This window comes from Prenolepis imparis, unplaced genomic scaffold (assembly GCF_030444845.1).
Source record: "Prenolepis imparis isolate NDT839.2.m4 unplaced genomic scaffold, iyPreImpa1.0 SCAF_16, whole genome shotgun sequence".
NCBI lineage: Eukaryota > Metazoa > Arthropoda > Insecta > Hymenoptera > Formicidae > Prenolepis > Prenolepis imparis.
This window is the reverse complement of record NW_028141174.1, coordinates 2,167,961-2,186,834: the sequence shown is the minus strand read 5'-3', so window position 1 is coordinate 2,186,834 and position 18,874 is coordinate 2,167,961. Positions and strand designations below refer to the sequence as shown.

Genomic DNA, 18,874 nt, shown 5'->3' with positions numbered 1-18,874 from the left:
CCGAAGAAATTTAAAACGATAAGGAAAAAAAGTGTTACGATCCAATGCAATAAGGAAAAAAAGTATTAAGATCCAAAGCAATAATAAAGACGGAAATAATAAAATAAAATAAAATAAAATTAGGAATAAATATAAAATTAAAATAGATAGATTATATATTAAAGATAAATACATATATAAATATATAGATATATAATATAATAGAATATAAAAATATTATGTATCTGTGATAAAAATTTAATATAATTATAAATTTCATTACTTAAAAAATAAAAAATTTTAATATTTAATATTTATTTAATATTTAATTTAATATTTCTTCCAGGTTTAACATTTAGTTTTAGTATTATGTGCACAACATGTGATGAATATACGTAAAAATTATTTAAAATACCGCTTTTTTCTTGTGATTTTAGGCCGGTATTCATAGTCCGTTCTTATATTTAAGATCGTCTTAAGATCTCGTTCAACCAATCAAGAGATGCTATGCGAGCATTTGATTGGTTAAACGAGGTCTTAAGACGATCTTAAATATAAGAACGGACTATGAATACCGGCCTTAAGCCTAGTCTACAATAGAGTCATAAGGTCGTAAACGTAAGAAATTGACCAATCACAGTTGAATTCGAGGAGAATAATCGACTGTGATTGGTCAATTTCTTACGTTTACGACCTTACGACTCTATTGTAGACTAGGCTTTACGCTGGGTCCACAATAGGTGATTTAAGCCCTAAGCCTTAAGAAATTGATCAATCGCAGTCAAGTATGAGGAGAAAACTCGACTGTGATTGGTCAATTTCTTAAGGCTTAGGGCTTATATCACCTATTGTGGACCCACTGTTAGATTACTTAAGTTGGCAGAAATGATGGCGGTTTTAGGCTATCTAGAGTAATGAGTGAGGCTATCTCTCGTTCGTTGTATCTGGCAACGCTGTTAAGGGGATCCCCGAGCGAACGGCGAACTTCGACAAAATAGCAGCGCCACTATTTTGGAATTAAAAATATATGGAATTACCGACTGATTATCAAATGGTAATTACTGACATTTTAAATTCCACATTATCGATTATCTCAGGTCAAACATGTATTAAAAATCAATGTATACATTGCATATGTGAAGTCACTTTATGCTACGTCCACATAGATTTGAACATAAATATGCATCGGCAATATACATGCATTCTTTGGATATCTCATTATATATATATATATATATATATATATATATATATATATATAGGAAGAATGGAGCATATATATTACATGCATACATGCATGTATAGGTACATATATATATGCAGACATAAATATATATGTATTATATATACATATATAAATGATAGAATGTTCCCCTTGAAAAATACATAAAAAAATTGCATGTCAATATATAAGCAATGTTGAAATTGTATGTTCAAACTATATGATAAAAGGTAGACACATTTATATTATGTTTTACTGTCATCGACACGTTTTGATTCATTTAAAAACGCGTGCGAAATGATAGAACAGTAAACATATATAATATTGTCTGATTTTAATATGTTGAACACAATTCGAAATTGTTTTTATGACATGCATGTAAATCTATAATATAGGTTACTGTCGATAATAGCGGAATTAAAATTGTCGGTAATTATCGACAATTTTAATTCCGCTTAGATGAGGGCGCTAACCCGTCGGAGTTCAGCCGTCACTCCGGCATCCCCTTAAAATCTTACACCTTTTATACGAAACATTTTTTTTTTAAAGACTTAGAAAAATAGATAATTTGGGGTGAAACATTAAAATGGCTGTTGTGGCGGTACTCGCCACAAGAAGCACGGCGACGCTTCCGTCGCCGCCGCCAGGCGGCGCGCGCCGGGAAACTAATTCGAAGATGAAAGACGGCGCGGAGGCTACATAAACGCGCGCCGCGCAGTACCAAAAACCTCCGCTAGGCGTCGCACGCCAAGTTTCCTTTCCCGAAAGTAAGAAACAGTTAATCGGGTATATAAAGGGGACCCCCGCAGAGAAAAACAGAATCTCTGCCCACGCATTTTTACAAGCGCTCGACGCTCCACCAGAAAGAAGACAAAAGAGACAGCAAAATTTTGGGCGCTAAGGAAAATCTTCCTCCTCTGGAGGAAGCTACGGCTCGCAGACGAACCCAGCCGACGCCACTTCATCTCCTCAGCAAGAGGAATCAACAAACAGGCGTTACGCGCCAACGATCCGGCGACCCTTCGCCTGTCTCTGGCGCTCTGCGCCCCGACACCGGCGTTACACGCCAACGATCCGGCGACTCTTCGCCTGCCTCTGGCGCCCTGCGCCTCGATACCGGCGTTACGCGCCAACGATCCGGCGACTCTTCGCCTGCCTCTGGCGCCCTGCGCCTCGATACCGGCGTTACGCGCCAACGATCCGGCGACTCTTCGCCTGCCTCTGGCGCCCTGCGCCTCGACACCGGCGTTACGCGCCAACGATCCGGCGACTCTTCGCCTGCCTCTGGCGCCCTGCGCCTCGACACCGGCGTTACGCGCCAACGATCCGGCGACTCTTCGCCTGCCTCTGGCGCCCTGCGCCTCGACACCGGCGTTACGCGCCAACGATCCGGCGACTCTTCGCCTGCCTCTGGCGCCTGTACGCCGTGGTCGCAACGTCGGCACAAAATCCTAGGCGTTAGGATATTCCAGGACTCCAACAAGGACACAGGCGGCAAACGTCCGCGATCTAGCGACAAACGTCCACGACCGGGTACTAAACGCTCGCGTCCCAAGGACGGCCACCTACAGTATCCGACGGAAGAACCGAGGACGACCGGGCCAGACGTTCAAGACCAGGCGACACAAACGAAGGACGAGGCCACGACCTCCCACCAAGACCAGGGGACTCAGACGAAGAAACGGGGAGGACAAATGAAATACGTACCTATCGATTACCGTACACAGACACGTAAACACCTGTAAATAATGTAAATATAATGTGTTAACTGCACTTAAGAATCTCGTCACTGCGCACACCTCAGCATCCAACTACCTGTCCCTACCTCTACGAGTATAAAATAGTAGTAACAACCTACAAATTGGTGACCCCGACGATAGAGAAATGGAGGACGAAGGTAGAGAAATCGTCCATAAGGTTGCGATCAAAATCCCTCCTTTTTGGAACGACGAACCGGAATTATGGTTCGCTCAGCTAGAGGGACAATTTACGCTCAGCGGCATAACGCAGGATTCCACGAAATACTCCTATGTCCTTTCTCAGCTAGATTCTCGACAAATAAAAGAGGTGAAGGACATAATCACGCAAGCTCCCGAAGCTGATAAATACGGGACGATAAAAAAAGCTCTCATTCAGCGAATGTCAGTCTCTCAAGAGCAGCGGACGCGACAATTACTGGAGCTCGAGGAGATTGGAGACCGCAGACCCTCCCAATTCTTGCGGCATCTCCGAACACTAGCAGGAGAGAACGTGCCCGACCCTCTACTAAGAACACTATGGCTAGGAAGGCTTCCAAATCAGATGCAGATGATTCTCGCCACCCGCACAGAGGATCGTCTCGACGACGTGGCTGAACAAGCCGATCGCATAAATGAGATGTCATCGAGGGCCGTAGTAGCAGTGGCAAACCCCCCAAAACAAAAGGGGACATTAGAAGCGCAAATTCAAGCGCTAACGAAACAAGTCGCAACCCTGGCCACCCATCTCTCAAGGGGAAGGTCTAAAGAAAAAAATCTGGACAGGAGAGATCGAAGCCGAAGCCGAAGCCGAAGTCAAGCTGCAAGCAAGGAATACAATAGAGACTACTGCTTCTACCACAATCGATTCGGTGATAAGGCTAAGAAATGTACGCAACCATGTACATATAAAAAACCGGAAAAAGAGAAGGGCAACCACTGATGGCGGCCAGTGGTTCCGCCCCAACCCTTCGCCGCCTCTACGTAACGTGTCGGACAACAAAAACACAGTTTCTTGTGGACACAGGCTCCGACATAAGCGTATATCCCCGTTCGATGACAACAGGACGATTATTGCCAACGAATTATGAATTATTCGCAGCAAATGGTTCTATAATCACTACGTACGGATGGACCACGCTACAACCAAACCTCGGTTTACGGCGTGCATTCCCTTGGCGTTTCGTAATTGCAAACGTCACATCGCCCATTATCGGAGCGGACTTCCTAGCCTACTACCACCTCCTGCCTGATTTACAAAAAGGGGTATTGTTGGACGGCAAAACGAAATTCTTTATCAGAGGTACAGCGGAAACGGGGTCGATCGAATCAATAAAGGTGCTGGCAACTGAAAACACGTATCATCGCATCCTGGCAGAATTTCCCGAAATCACGAGGGCTACTGCCAGCGCACGAACCGTCAAACATTCAACGGCACATCACATTAAAATTACAGATGGACCACCGGAAGCATGTCGCCCCCGTCGATTAGATCCCAATAAACTAAAAGCAGCAAAAGCAGAATTTAACCTTCTACTCCAAGAGGGGATTATACAAGCATCAAAAAGCCCTTGGTCAGCCCCCCTACACATGGTGCAAAAGAAGGATAGTGCGTGGAGACCATGCGGCGACTATAGGCGCCTTAACGCAAGAACGATACCTGATCGCTATCCGATCCCGCACATAGAGGATTTTTCACAAACCCTCCATAACAAAAGCATCTTCTCAACATTAGACCTAGTCCGGGCATATAATCAGATTCCCGTGCACCCGGACGACATACCAAAGACGGCCATCACCACACCCTTCGGCCTGTTCGAATTTCGTTACATGCCGTTTGGGCTACGCAACGCGGCACAAACATTCCAACGCTTTATTAATGAAGTTACGAGCGACTTGGAATTTTGTTACGCCTATATAGACGATATTTTGGTGGCCTCAAACAATGAAGAAGAGCATAAGGTTCATTTACGAAAGCTCTTCAAGCGACTGGCGGAGAATGGCATTCTGCTGAGTCCCGCCAAATGCGTGTTCGGAGCCAGACGGGTACTTTTTCTGGGCTACGAGGTATCTGACGAAGGAACGCGACCTCCGCCAGAAAGGATCGAGGCAATAAAAAGGTTTCCTAAACCAGAAAATATCCAGCAGATGCGACAGTTCCTGGGGACGCTGAATTTTTACCGCAGATTCATCCCCGAAGCAGCTAGAGAACAAGTACTATTGAACGACGTACTCAGCGGCCCGAAGGTCAAGAAAAAGTCTCCCGTAACCTGGAACGAAGAACTGGAAGAGGCCTTCCAGAAATGCAAAGAGAGCCTCGCCAGAGCAACAATGCTGGCACATCCTAACCCCGAAGCCGAAATAACACTTACCACGGACGCATCCGACAGAGCAATGGGTGCAGTGGTTCAACAGCGGATGGGAGAAGAATGGCAGCCACTAGCGTTCTTCAGCAAAAAGTTAAACCCAGCACAGCAAAAATATAGCCCCTACGACAGAGAGCTATTGGCGATTTATGCCGCTATAAAGCATTATCGCCATATGCTCGAGGGTAGGAATTTCACGGTTTATACAGACCACAAGCCGATTACTTACGCCTTTCAGCAGGATCCATTGCATAGTTCACCGAGGCAAGCTAGACACCTCCAATATATCGGGCAGTTTACCACCGATATACGCCACATCTCGGGGAAGGATAACACGATCGCTGACGCACTCTCAAGAATCGAAAAGATCCAAGTAGCGGCTAATTTGGAGGACCTGGCAAAAGCGCAAAAAGAGGACGCTGAGTTACAAGAGCTTTTAAACACGGACTCGGCGCTTAAACTACAAAAGGTGCAAATTCCGGGGACACATTCCGCCCTATATTGTGACACGTCAACACAAATTGCAAGACCATTTGTCACAAAGGAGTTTAGGAAACAGGTGTTTCAAGCGCTACATAGCTTGTCCCACCCAGGAATAAAAGCGACAGCGAAACTGGTCGCAGAGCGTTACGTTTGGCCGAAAATAAAAACGGATTGCCGCGAATGGGCACAAGCTTGCATCAACTGCCAACGAGCCAAAATCCAGAAACACAACCGATCACCGCTCGGCAATTTCAAGAATCCCTCAAGACGATTCGAGCATATACATATAGATCTAGTAGGCCCTCTACCTATGTCAAGAGGCTACAGATACTGCCTTACAATGATCGATCGATTCACCAAATGGCCCGAAGCGATACCGGTGACAGACATATCTGCAGAAACGATAGCCCAAAATCTGTTCACCCATTGGATCGCGAGATTTGGCACACCTGTTCGGATTACAACGGATCAAGGAAGGCAATTCGAAGCCGACTTGTTCCGCCAATTAACCAAAATAACGGGTACAACACACATACACACAACGGCCTACCACCCAGCAGCTAACGGGATGGTAGAACGTTTTCATCGCCAAATGAAAACAGCCATTAAGTGCCACGCAACAGAAGCATGGACGGAAGTACTACCCGTTGTCATGATGGGAATCAGGGCAGCCTTCAAAGAGGATCTCCAAGCAACACCGGCAGAAATGGTGTACGGAGAAACAATAAAACTCCCTGGCGAATTTCTGCAAGAATCACAAGGCACAACGGACAACACGAGCGACTTCATTTTCCGACTCAAACAAACAATGAAGAAGTTACGACCACAACCGAGCAAAAGGCATGGTACTCCAGCAGTCTTCGAACATAAGGATTTGGAAACTACGTCACATGTCTTTATCAGACATGACGCACCAACACGGGCCCTCCAACCAACCTACGATGGTCCGTATGAAGTCCTCGGCAAAACAGAAAAAGTCTATAAGTTACGGATTAACGGAAAGACCGTCCACGTAACAAAAGACCGATTAAAACCGGCGTACATATTGGCAAAGGAGTCAATACCCATAAGAGAAAAACTGGAGACTCAGAATATTCCAGCACACGCAACGCCAGCAGCACAGGAACCGCCACCTAAGGAAATAAAAACACGGAGTGGAAGAACATCGCGCAAAACAGTGCGATTCCAACTACTCCAGTGAAATACAACGCAGGGGGTAATGTGGCGGTACTCGCCACAAGAAGCACGGCGACGCTTCCGTCGCCGCCGCTAGGCGGCGCGCGCCGGGAAACTAATTCGAAGATGAAAGACGGCGCGGAGGCTACATAAACGCGCGCCGCGCAGTACCAAAAACCTTCGCTAGGCGTCGCACGCCAAGTTTCCTTTCCCGAAAGTAAGAAACAGTTAATCGGGTATATAAAGGGGACCCCCGCAGAGAAAAACAGAATCTCTGCCCACGCATTTTTACAAGCGCTCGACGCTCCACCAGAAAGAAGACAAAAGAGACAGCAAAATTTTGGGCGCTAAGGAAAATCTTCCTCCTCTGGAGGAAGCTACGGCTCGCAGGCGAACCCAGCCGACGCCACTTCATCTCCTCAGCAAGAGGAATCAACAAACAGGCGTTACGCGCCAACGATCCGGCGACCCTTCGCCTGTCTCTGGCGCTCTGCGCCCCGACACCGGCGTTACACGCCAACGATCCGGCGACTCTTCGCCTGCCTCTGGCGCCCTGCGCCTCGATACCGGCGTTACGCGCCAACGATCCGGCGACTCTTCGCCTGCCTCTGGCGCCCTGCGCCTCGACACCGGCGTTACGCGCCAACGATCCGGCGACTCTTCGCCTGCTTCTGGCGCCCTGCGCCTCGACACCGGCGTTACGCGCCAACGATCCGGCGACTCTTCGCCTGCCTCTGGCGCCCTGCGCCTCGACACCGGCGTTACGCGCCAACGATCCGGCGACTCTTCGCCTGTCTCTGGCGCTCGCGCCAACGATCCGGCGACTCTTCGCCTGCCTCTGGCGCCCTGCGCCTCGACACCGGCGTTACGCGCCAACGATCCGGCGACTCTTCGCCTGCCTCTGGCGCCCTGCGCCTCGACACCGGCGTTACGCGCCAACGATCCGGCGACTCTTCGCCTGCCTCTGGCGCCTGTACGCCGTGGTCGCAACGTCGGCACAAAATCCTAGGCGTTAGGATATTCCAGGACTCCAACAAGGACACAGGCGGCAAACGTCCGCGATCTAGCGACAAACGTCCACGACCGGGTACTAAACGCTCGCGTCCCAAGGACGGCCACCTACAGTATCCGACGGAAGAACCGAGGACGACCGGGCCAGACGTTCAAGACCAGGCGACACAAACGAAGGACGAGGCCACGACCTCCCACCAAGACCAGGGGACTCAGACGAAGAAACGGGGAGGACAAATGAAATACGTACCTATCGATTACCGTACACAGACACGTAAACACCTGTAAATAATGTAAATATAATGTGTTAACTGCACTTAAGAATCTCGTCACTGCGCACACCTCAGCATCCAACTACCTGTCCCTACCTCTACGAGTATAAAATAGTAGTAACAACCTACAGCTGTATATATTTTGATATTTTATATATATATATTTTATTATGTATTATTTTATAGGAGAAAAGATGGCCGTCGGAGTAGTGACAGGCGACGGTCGGTGCTCCGAGTTTAGGTGAGAAGTGGAGGCGGTATAGAGAGGGTGAGGCGGAAAATGGGTGAGGAGGAGATGGCTTGGGAGCAATGGAGTGAGTGGCCGCGAAGGGAAAGAAGAGGATGGAACGGTGGAGGAGCACTGGCGGATGAAAAATTGGAGTGTGGAAAGAAGGAAAGATAAGCACGGGATGAAGAACGATGACGTGGAGGAAAAGGAGAGGCGTCGGTAAAAGGAGGATAAGGCAGAGTGCGGTAGTACGGAGAAGAGGCGTTGTCAGAGAGGGCGCTGGATGTAGCGAGGAGAGACACGTGCAGGATCGAGGGCGCCGTGATAGCGGCAGAGAGAGCGGAAACAGATGGTTGGAAAAGTGTGCACGTGGGTGTAGAAGTACAGAAGTAGAGAAAGGCAAGAGGAAGAGAGAGTGTGGTACAGATCGGTGGCAGCTTTCATACGGAGTTGGTTGGATAGAGTGGAAGCGGAAGATGGAGTAGATAAAAGACGGAGTGAGAGAGATAAAGGAGATGAGGAGGATGATGGAGAAGATGTTGAAGATGATGGAGAGGAATACGGAGAGGGAGAATGTGGAGGAGGAAAGAAGAGGAGTGGAGAAAAGGTTACAGAGAATGGAGGCGAGTGAGAGGTTATGGAGGATGAGCATGCAAGGGGAGAAGAGAATGGAAGAGGAAAGGAGAAAAGAGAGGAAGGAGTGCAAAGAGAAAGAGTCGGAGAGCGGAGAGGACAGGAGGTGGTGCGATGTGGTAAAAGGAGAGCGGAGGAAAGAGAAGGAAGGTGAGGAAAGAATGGAAGAAAGAAAGGGAAGAGCGGGAGAGGACGGGAGAAGATTTGGAGGAGAGCGGATGGAAGATGGCAGGAATGAAGCAGTGCAGCGGAGGGAAGAGGTGGCGGAAGGAGAAGGTGTGTGAGCAAAAGGCAGAGAGGAGGAGATATGCCGGTGAAGGGGGAGAGCGGAGGAAGAGAGAAGAAAGTAGGCGCAGGCGGGAAGAAGAGAGAAGCGAAGAGAGAAGAGGACGAGGAGGAAGGAGGAGAGTGGACATCGGGTGAGGGTGAGAGAGGGGAGGTGAGGAGGAAGGTGAAAGGGGAAGGGAAAATGGAGAAAGGGAGAGGGGGGTGAGAGGAGTGAGACAGAAGGGGATAGTAGGGTGGAGGAAAGAGTCGGGGGGGAAGGAGAGAAGTAAGCGTAGAGAGAGAGGGGCGGGGGGAAATGCGGAGGGAAATAAGAGGGATTGGTGGTGGAAGTTGATGGAAGAGGAAGTTAGGAGAAAGGATAAGGGGGGGAAAGAGATGAAGATAGAAGATAAAGAGGGAAGATAGAGAGAAAAAGGGAGGAGAAGGGGGAAGGGAAGAGGGTGGAAAGGAGGATAGGATAGGGAGGAAGTGGGAAGGGAGGGCGTTAGAAAGAAAGAAGAGATTAGAGGGAGGGGGAAAGGAAAGAGAGGAGAGAGAGAAGAGAGAGGAGATAGAGAGGAGAAGAATTAGGAAAGAGAATATAATTTGGAGAGGGATAGAGGGGGATGATGAGGAAGAAAGAAGAATGATGATGGAATGGTTGATGGCATGGGCGGTAGGAAAGGAGGTGAAGGTGAGGGAAGTTAGAGAAAGAACGGGGGAAAGGGGGAAGAAAGTGCTGATAGCGGAATTGAAAGAAGAGAAGGATAGGGAAAAGCTGTTAGAAAGAAAGTGGGATTTTAGGAGAAGGTGAGGAGTTGTCATAGACGAGGATTTGACGATGGAGGAGAGGAGAATAAGGTGGAAAATGTTAGAATGGGCGAGAGAGGAGGAAAAGAAAGGGAAGGCGGTAAGGGTATGGAATAGGAAGATAGAAATAGACGGGGAGGAATAGTGGTGGGATAGCGAGGGAGGAGAGTGGGTCAAAAGATAAAGGTAGGGAGCTGGTAAGGGGAGAGGCGGAGGAGGAGGGAGGGCTGGAGTTGGGTAGGAGGGGGGAGTGAGGATAAAGAGGAAGTGGAGCAGAGGAGGAGGGGAGAGGGGGAAAGGGTGAGGGAGGTTAGGTTAGATTATTGTGAGGTCTCCAATTGGCCAGGTTAGGGGGATGAGAAAATTGTGTAAAAGGGTGAGGGAGAGAGGAAAGGAGGAGGGGAAAAGGAAGAGGAAACAGAGGCCCGGGAGACAGGAAGGAAGGAAGGAAGGATGACACGAGAGGAGAAGAGAGAAAAAGAGGAGGATCGGATGTATTATGTATAAAGGAAGTTTTGTAAAGAGAGGTCGAAGATAGACGGGTGGCTGTGAGAGGTTTGGCGGTCCCCTGAAAACGCCCCGCAATCCCTTAGGGGCAGCGGAATAAATATACATACATACATACATACATACATGTATTATTTTATATATATTTTATTTATATTTTATATATAATTTATTATGATATATTTAAATATATATTTATATTATATGATACATATTTATATATTTATATACTTATATTTTGATTTTGATATATTTATATTTTGATATTTATAATTATAATTTTTTGTAAATTTTTGTTTCAGAGAATGTGTAGTTTTAAAATTGATATAATTTGACATCAAACATATAATATATCGTAAAATATTCATTTCTTAATATCTTAATACTTTTAATTTAACTTGAATGCCAAATAACGGAATAAATCAATTAGTAATAAATCAATTAGTGTAAAAAAATACAAGAGTTGGATAAGTTAATTTTTTTCTGAAATTAAACTCAATGGCTATAAAAATAACTAAATTTTGTGAAAAGTTATGTAAATAAATAAAAACTTAGTGAAAAGTTTAAGTTAATTTTAAAAAACATTATTTCACACACACACAAAATAAAATTAATAATAAAAATATTTATAATTAACTTAACTTCGAGTGATTACAATTAAAAATATGAAATTAAAAATTTTATTTTTTACAAAATGAAGCTTATATATATGTATAGGAAATATATGGAATATTGTTTAATTGTATAGGACATTATTCATAACATTATATGTAACATTATATGTAATTATATATAAATTTATAATATCAAAGATGATTAAATATTTCTTTTAACTAAATTAAAAGTTTTGCATAAACAAAAAAATAACTCATTTAAGCTTAAATTAACTTAAGATAAATTAATAAAATTCAAAGTTAAAAAAAGTTATATGTAATAAGCATTATTTAAATTATGATATTAGAATGTCATAACTTTTTAAAAATAAGCTCATTCTAAATAGCAAAACAATTATAATATAAATAAATAAAAAGGAAATTTTGTTTCTTAAGTTTATATAAAGAAACATAGAAGCATTGTTTTTTATATTGAAATATTTCGTTTTCTTTCACATAGGAACATTTTTAAGTTTGAAAAATTCAAAATTAATAAAGTTTAAGTGTATATGTTGAATAAAGCATACCTTGCGTAAATCTTCTCCAGCAGAGAATGCTGAACACCGATAAATAGAAAACACAGCCAGCAGCTGATCAAAATAATAATACCAATGTGGAACTCAGTAGCTTTTTTTAACAAAAGCACCATAGAAATGCAGCTGAGGAATTTGATATTTGTAATTCTGAGAACTGAAAGCATGTTAATGTTATAAGTATAAACAAAGAATAAATCACTTCAAATTAAATTAACTTAAAATAAAAGTTAATGTAAAAAGGATTATTTGTATTATTTAAATTATGACATTAGATTATTATAACTTTTTAAAAATTAGCTCATTAAAAATAAAACAATTTTATAATATGGATAAAAAGAAAATTTGATATTTTGTTTGTACGTTAAATTTCTATAAAGAAATATATCACTTCAGATTAAATTCAAAGTTAAAAAAGTTAAAGTGTATAGCCCCTTGCACAATGCCAGGCAATAGGAACAGGAAATAAAAAATATCCACGAATAAGAGCAAGGAATAGATATTATTCCCTGCTCTTATATTGAGGGATATTTTTTATTTACTGTTCCTATTGCTTGTTACCTAGCATTATGCAAGAGGCTTTTGTGTTGAATAAAGCATACCTGTTGCGTAAATCTTCTCCAGCTTAGAATGCTGAACAGCGATAGATAGAAAACACAGCCAGCAACTGATCAAAATAATAATACCAATGTGGAACTCAAAAGCTTTTTTTAACAAAAGCACCATAGAAATACAGCTGAGAAATTTGGTATTTGCAATTCTAAGAACTGAAAGCATGTTAATGTTATAAGACTGATGATTATATACAGATAATGTTACAAGACAGATAATTCTTTAATTTATTTCATATTAAAAAATAATATAGATATAAATTGTACAATTACGTACAAGTAAAAAATTCAATTTAAATCATTAAAACAAAAATAAAATTTTTATTCATCATGAAGTGCAGGCAACGCCAATAGAAAAGAATTATTTTATAATTTGTGAAACTATTCTGCTGACAATTTAGAAGTTACTCTATGTTGCGGAAACTGTATATTATTAAAATATATGTAGTTAAAACGTTTTAATCATTATATCTTTACATCTTTTGGTATTGAATACCTATACGGCTTTGCAAGCACAAGGATAACCTTAAACTCTTGATCAAAATAAATTTTACGAAAAGATATACAAAATATGTAAAAAATCATATAATTTATATATATAAAATTTGTTTCGCTAATTTTATTCAATATTTTATGAAATGTAAAAGTAAAAAGAAAGAGGATTACCTTTGATATCACAGTCACGCTTCAATATCTCTTTTCGATGCCATTCAGGGCTACCGGAAAAAGATCGAAACAGGAATGACGTATGCAGATGTCGTAGTGATGCCAAAATGGATACGCTGGCAGCAGCAAATTATTTCACATAGAGTATAGCTCGGCGTTTAGCACCAATAGCATCTCGATTGTCGAGTCGACATGGAGTGCTATTGGACAGTCGAGCTATACTCTATGTGAAATAATTTGTTGCTGCCAGTATCCATTCTGGCATCACTATGTCGTTGGTATACTTACCGTTTCTGTATCTTGCGAGTAAAATTGAGATTATACACGCGCGGGAGAAATGAGTACGTTGCACCATTTCAGAACTTTGAGTAAAACCTGAGATTTTACTCGCGCGGTAGGAAGGCGTACGTATTGTTTCCGTACTTTGAGTCAAACCTGAGATTATACGCGCACGAAAGAAAACAGAATCATACTGTGAAAGATATTATAGCGTTGATCTCAGTATTTTACGGATGATCACAGTACAATGAGTATAAAAATGGGATGATACGTATAATATCATGTGCTGTTAGGGATATATTTCTTTTTTCTTTTCAGATTATCCTCGAGATACATCTCGGATTGACACATCCGTCTTTTTAAAGACGCTTTTTCGGCAGCGACCAAGGCCGCTGTTGGTAAGTTTTTCGTGTGCTCCTCCCCCCCAACAACATATTGTTCCTTCGACATTATATAATCATCTCGCGCGTTTCGTTCACAGGTCTGTTTTCTTTGATTGTTTTTTTCGACACGCATCCTTGAGGCGCCCGTCAAACAGAGGACCCCGTTGTCGAGGTGAGTACAGCTTCTCGTGTAATTCATTGTCGTCTATCTCTATTCTTATATTCTATTTAACTCTCAATCTTGTTCTCATCATCGTTAAGTCTCATCTGTGGTGCGAGGCGGGAGGGGTTTCCGTTTTCCGGTGCTCCAGGTTATCCCTGGAAACCACCGGCAAAACCGGATTCTATCGCGAGACAGAGATTGGAGAGGGTGAGCGAGGGGTTCACATACTTATCTTCGCGCGTTACACCCAACTCCGTTACCTCGTTCATCTCGAGGACCCGTACTGCACACGTGGTTCGCGCGGACGGTTTCTTCCTCTCTTCTCTCTACGCGCCAACGTTGGCGCGTAGAGAGAAGAGAGGAAGAGGCCGTCCGCGCTAACCACGCGTGCGGTACCGGTGGACTCGGAGGAGCGAGGTTATTTTATTTTCTAATCTGTGCTTTTTTACAACGTTCCCCGAAACCCAAAGGAACACCCGAATGGGCCCTCGCGGTCCTGGAAAGGTGAACCACCGGGCGGAGGGGATTTCAGGGGGAGGCCGACGAATCCCTTAGGACTCGCCATGCCGGCAAGGGTCCGTCGTCGGTAGGGGAAGGCGACCCCGACTTCAAACGCCCGGCGGTACGGCGCCGTTAGGGGGAGGACTGCTCCCCGAGCCCGTAACGCACATCGTCGAGACTATTTCGTTTACTTACCACTTTTTTTACCCGCTCCACTACAACGATTACCCTTTCCTCTCCAAACTGTTCGCCACAGCTGTGTGTGTGTGTGTTCGTTTTTAATTTTTTTTTCTTTTTAGGTATCACCGCCAGCGTTCCCTGTTCCGCTCGTCTCTTATCCGATCACGAATCCGGCCCATCTTCGGATCGCTTGTGGTAAGTATCGCGAGTAGCGCTCTCTCTCTCTCTCTCTCTCTCTCTATCTCTCTCTCTCTTTCTCTCTCTCTCTCTTTGTGTGTGGAAACAAACACACGTTCGCTTCGCTTTGTTTTAACCTCTTGCACCCTACTTTATTTTCCAGCTCGTCTCATATTCGCTTTGCGCTTCGCGAGGAGCCCGGAGCGACAACTGCGGACCTCCGTCTAGCACCAGAGTCCGTAGTCACGGGTAAGTGTTTTCTTTTGTTTATGTATTTTTTTCCCTTTCCACGCATCCTTCATTCTACACTCACTCGAAAAAAAAGCGGTACACTTGAAATTTTAAAATTTTAAATGACAATAACTTGGTAAATAATTAAAACAGAAAGGTTTATAAAAAATGTAAATGAACCTTGGAATCTCTACTTTAAGAACCTATTCGTTTTAATGTTGCGAGATAAATATATTGAAAATGGCGCATTTTCTATGGGATAGAAAGCATACGATGGTACAGAGTCTCCTCTTTAAAATCATTTTAGCATTTTAAGCTTTTTAGCATTTTAAAGAGGAAACTCTGTACTATCGTATGCTTCTTATCCCATAGAGTTACGATATATATTGATGTACATATTGATCAATTACTTATTTCAGATTTAATCATCTATTTCAAAGAAGGAAATTTAAGGACACAATTTTCAACGTCTTAAACAATTCTACTCTTGCGACATAATATGGTAATAAAGCAAAATAATGTACAAAAATTATGTTTTTAAAGATCATTCTTTATATTCATATTTATTTTAAAAAAATAATAAGGAAAAGGGTATATAACTAATATATTATATAAAAAAATTAATAATGCGTTTTTGCCTTTTTATATCTGTATTTTATTGTTTCTCAATAAATGTATTTCCAAAAAATTATTTATACATTGCTCTCTCTCTCTCTCTCTCTCTCTCTCTCTCTCTCTCTCTCTCAAGCCAATCTCTCATCCTACAAACGAATCGTCTCAAGTATTTCCTACTTTTTCCCAATTTTCCCCAGTTTTCTAAGTCTTACCAAATTTAGTTTTCCGAATTATCCGAGTCATCCGAGTCATTCGAGTTTTCCATGTTGCCGGAGCCCCGGCAGCCGTCCAAGTTCCATATATACAATATATATAAATATCTCCCCTATATGGTGATTTTTTTGTATCTTGATGATCATCGACACGCCGTATGGCGTCGGGAACGGTAAGAGATACGCGAGTTTTAATCGCGGGGTCGGTCTAGGCTTGGGAAAGGCTTCTCGCTCGTGATTGGTGGGTTTCCAAAAATAGCGATATCTCGGAAACGGTAAGCGATAGAGGATTTTTCTCGGCGGGGTCCGTCTACGTTCGGGGAAGGCTTCTCGAGCGTGATTGGTAGATTTTCATAATAGCGATAACTCGGTAACGGTGCGTCCTACGAAAAAAAGACAAGATACCTTTCTCGCTTCATTGGACGAGATCAACAAAATTGCTCTCTCGTGTTTTTCTCGTACGACTTGTCGTTTCTGAGATACGCGATTTCATTAATAACTCGTCAACTATCGATCGCACAGCTATCTGGTTTCGCGACAAAGTAGGTAGCATTAAACCCCTTGTATCCTCCAAGTTTCGTCCCTCCATCTTTGATAGAAACATTTTTATAAAATAAAAGAGAAATGAATAGAAAAATTATAAACTCGGAAACTATACATCACACAGCCATCTCTCTTCGCGACAAAGTAAGTACCATCAAACTCCTTTTATCCTGCGAGTTTCCTTCTTCTATCTTTGATAGAAAAATTTTAATTAAATAAAAAGGAATGAATATTTAAAATTTATAACTCTGAAACTAGAAGTCGCACAGCCATCTCCCTTCGCGACAACGTAGGTACTGTTAAACCCCTTGGACCCTGCGAGTTTCATCCCTTAATCTCTTAAAATAAAAATTAAATTAAATAAAAACGAAAAAACTTTGAGAATTTATAACTCTGAAACTATAAATCGCACAGCCATCTCCCTTGGCGACAAAGTAGGTACCATCGAACCCCTTGGACCCTGCAAGTTTCGTCCCTTAATGTTTGATAGAAAAAATTAAATAAAATAAATACGAAAAAACTTAAAAAATGAATATCTAGGAAACTAGAAGTCGCACAGCCATCTCCCTTCGTGACAGCGTAGGTACCGTTAAACCCCTTCGACACTGTGAGTTTCATCCCTTAATCTCTTAAAATAAAAATTAAATTAAATAAAAACGAAAAAACTTTGAGAATTTATAACTCTGAAACTATAAATCGCACAGCCATCTCCCTTGGCGACAAAGTAGGTACCATCGAACCCCTTGGACCCTGCAAGTTTCGTCCCTTAATGTTTAATAGAAAAAATTAAATAAAATAAATACGAAAAAACTAAAAAAATTAATAGGAAACTAGAAGTCGCACAGCCATCTCCCTTGACGACAAAGTAGGTACTATTAAACCCCTTCGACCCTCCAAATTTCATCCCTTAATATCTGTAAATAAATATAAAATTTATTAAAAACGAAAATAATATAAAAATTAATATCTCGGAAAGTATCAGACGCACAGCCATCTTTCTTTGCGACAAAGTAGGTACCATCGAACCCCTTCGACCCTGCAAGTTTCGTCCCTTAATGTTTGATAGAAAAAATATAATAAAATAAATACGAAAAAATTTTAAAAATTAATATCTCCGAACCTATCGGTCGCACAGCGATCGGGTTTCGCGTGATGCAACATACTATTGGTCCCTTCCGGTCCCCCGAGTTTCGATCCTCAATTATGTGAAATAAATGTTATACAAAATGTAAACTCAAAAAATTTTTTTTTTTTATTATTCCATTAGTATTTACGTGTTTGCAAACGTGATCAATCGCGCTTTTGACCATTCATCCGCGACGTACCGTTCCTGAGATATCGCGATTATGAAAATCGACTAATCACGCGCGAGAAGCCTTCCACGAACGTGGACGGACCCCGCCGAAAAAAATCATTTATCTCCTACCGTTCCCGAGATATCGCTATTTTTGGAAACCCACCAATCACGAGCGAGAAGCCTTCCTAGACCGACCCCGCGATTAAAACTCGCGTATCTCGTAGCGTTCCCGAGATACGGCGTGTCTAAAATCTCGCTTCTCTAACGAAATTCCAAGATTTACCCCCTCAGGGGAAAGTGGTATGCCGGCGAGGGGGGAGGATGGTACCGTAGGACAGAGCGTCCTTGGATATAAAAAAAGCCCTCTTGTTCGAAAGCCGTATCTTGCCCCGTTCAGAAGTTGCCAAAAAACCCCTCCCCCCCTGTCACTGTACGTGGTCGGAGATGGTACCGTTGGACAGAGCGCTCCTGGATGTAGAGAAAAGCCCTCTTGTTCGAAAGCCGTATCTCGCTCCGTTCAAAAGTTGCCAAAAAACCCCCCCTCGCCCCTCTACGTGTCCACTGTGGGGTCGGTGATGGACCCGTTGGATTAAGCGTCCCTGGATCGAAGAAAAAGCCCTCTTGTTCGAAAGCCGTATCTCGCTCCGTTCAAAAGTTGCCAAAAAACCCCCCTCACCCCCTCCATCGGACGCCAACAACCACCAACTGTGTCGCGGGGTCATCGGGGATGGACCCTTAGGATGGTACGTCCCTGGGATAACGAAAAATTAATTTTGTCAAAATCCGGGTCACCCCCCCAACCCCGCTGCCGAGTCGACTTGGTGGAGGGGGTAACTAGAAAAATCGCCAGTCCCTCTCGGGACTTCGGAGCGTGTGGTGCTCGGAGCTCGGAGAGCGCCCCGCTTCGGGTCTAATATTCGACTTGGTCGAATACCATATCTCGCGAACGGTGCGAGATACGAGGTCGGTGCAAAGCACCTTTTCCATAGATCTCGACGAGATCTATCCAACGGGACCAAGACCGACCGCGTATCTCGCACAGATCCCGAGGTCACGGGACCTTGACGAGGCCGGTCAAGGTTACCGAGATACGGGACTTTGAAAATTATTTCTCACTAATATCTTTTTCTTTTTCAGTT

At 43.3% G+C, this 18,874-nt stretch overlaps 1 protein-coding gene across 1 annotated transcript; it reads left to right on the top strand.

Annotated features, from left to right (window-relative positions):
• The first annotated feature begins 3,085 nt into the window (after positions 1 to 3,085).
• Positions 3,086 to 3,880, top strand: LOC145946419 (uncharacterized). The gene has a single exon (XM_083056041.1). It carries the CDS (start codon positions 3,086 to 3,088, stop codon positions 3,878 to 3,880), a length of 795 nt encoding a protein of 264 aa, XP_082912167.1.
• The last annotated feature ends 14,994 nt before the right edge of the window (positions 3,881 to 18,874 follow it).

What these genes read in the sequence shown, in the direction of transcription:
- LOC145946419 (XM_083056041.1), top strand. Translation starts at nt 3,086, where the DNA reads ATGGAGGACGAAGGTAGAGAAATCGTCCATAAGGTTGCGATCAAAATC.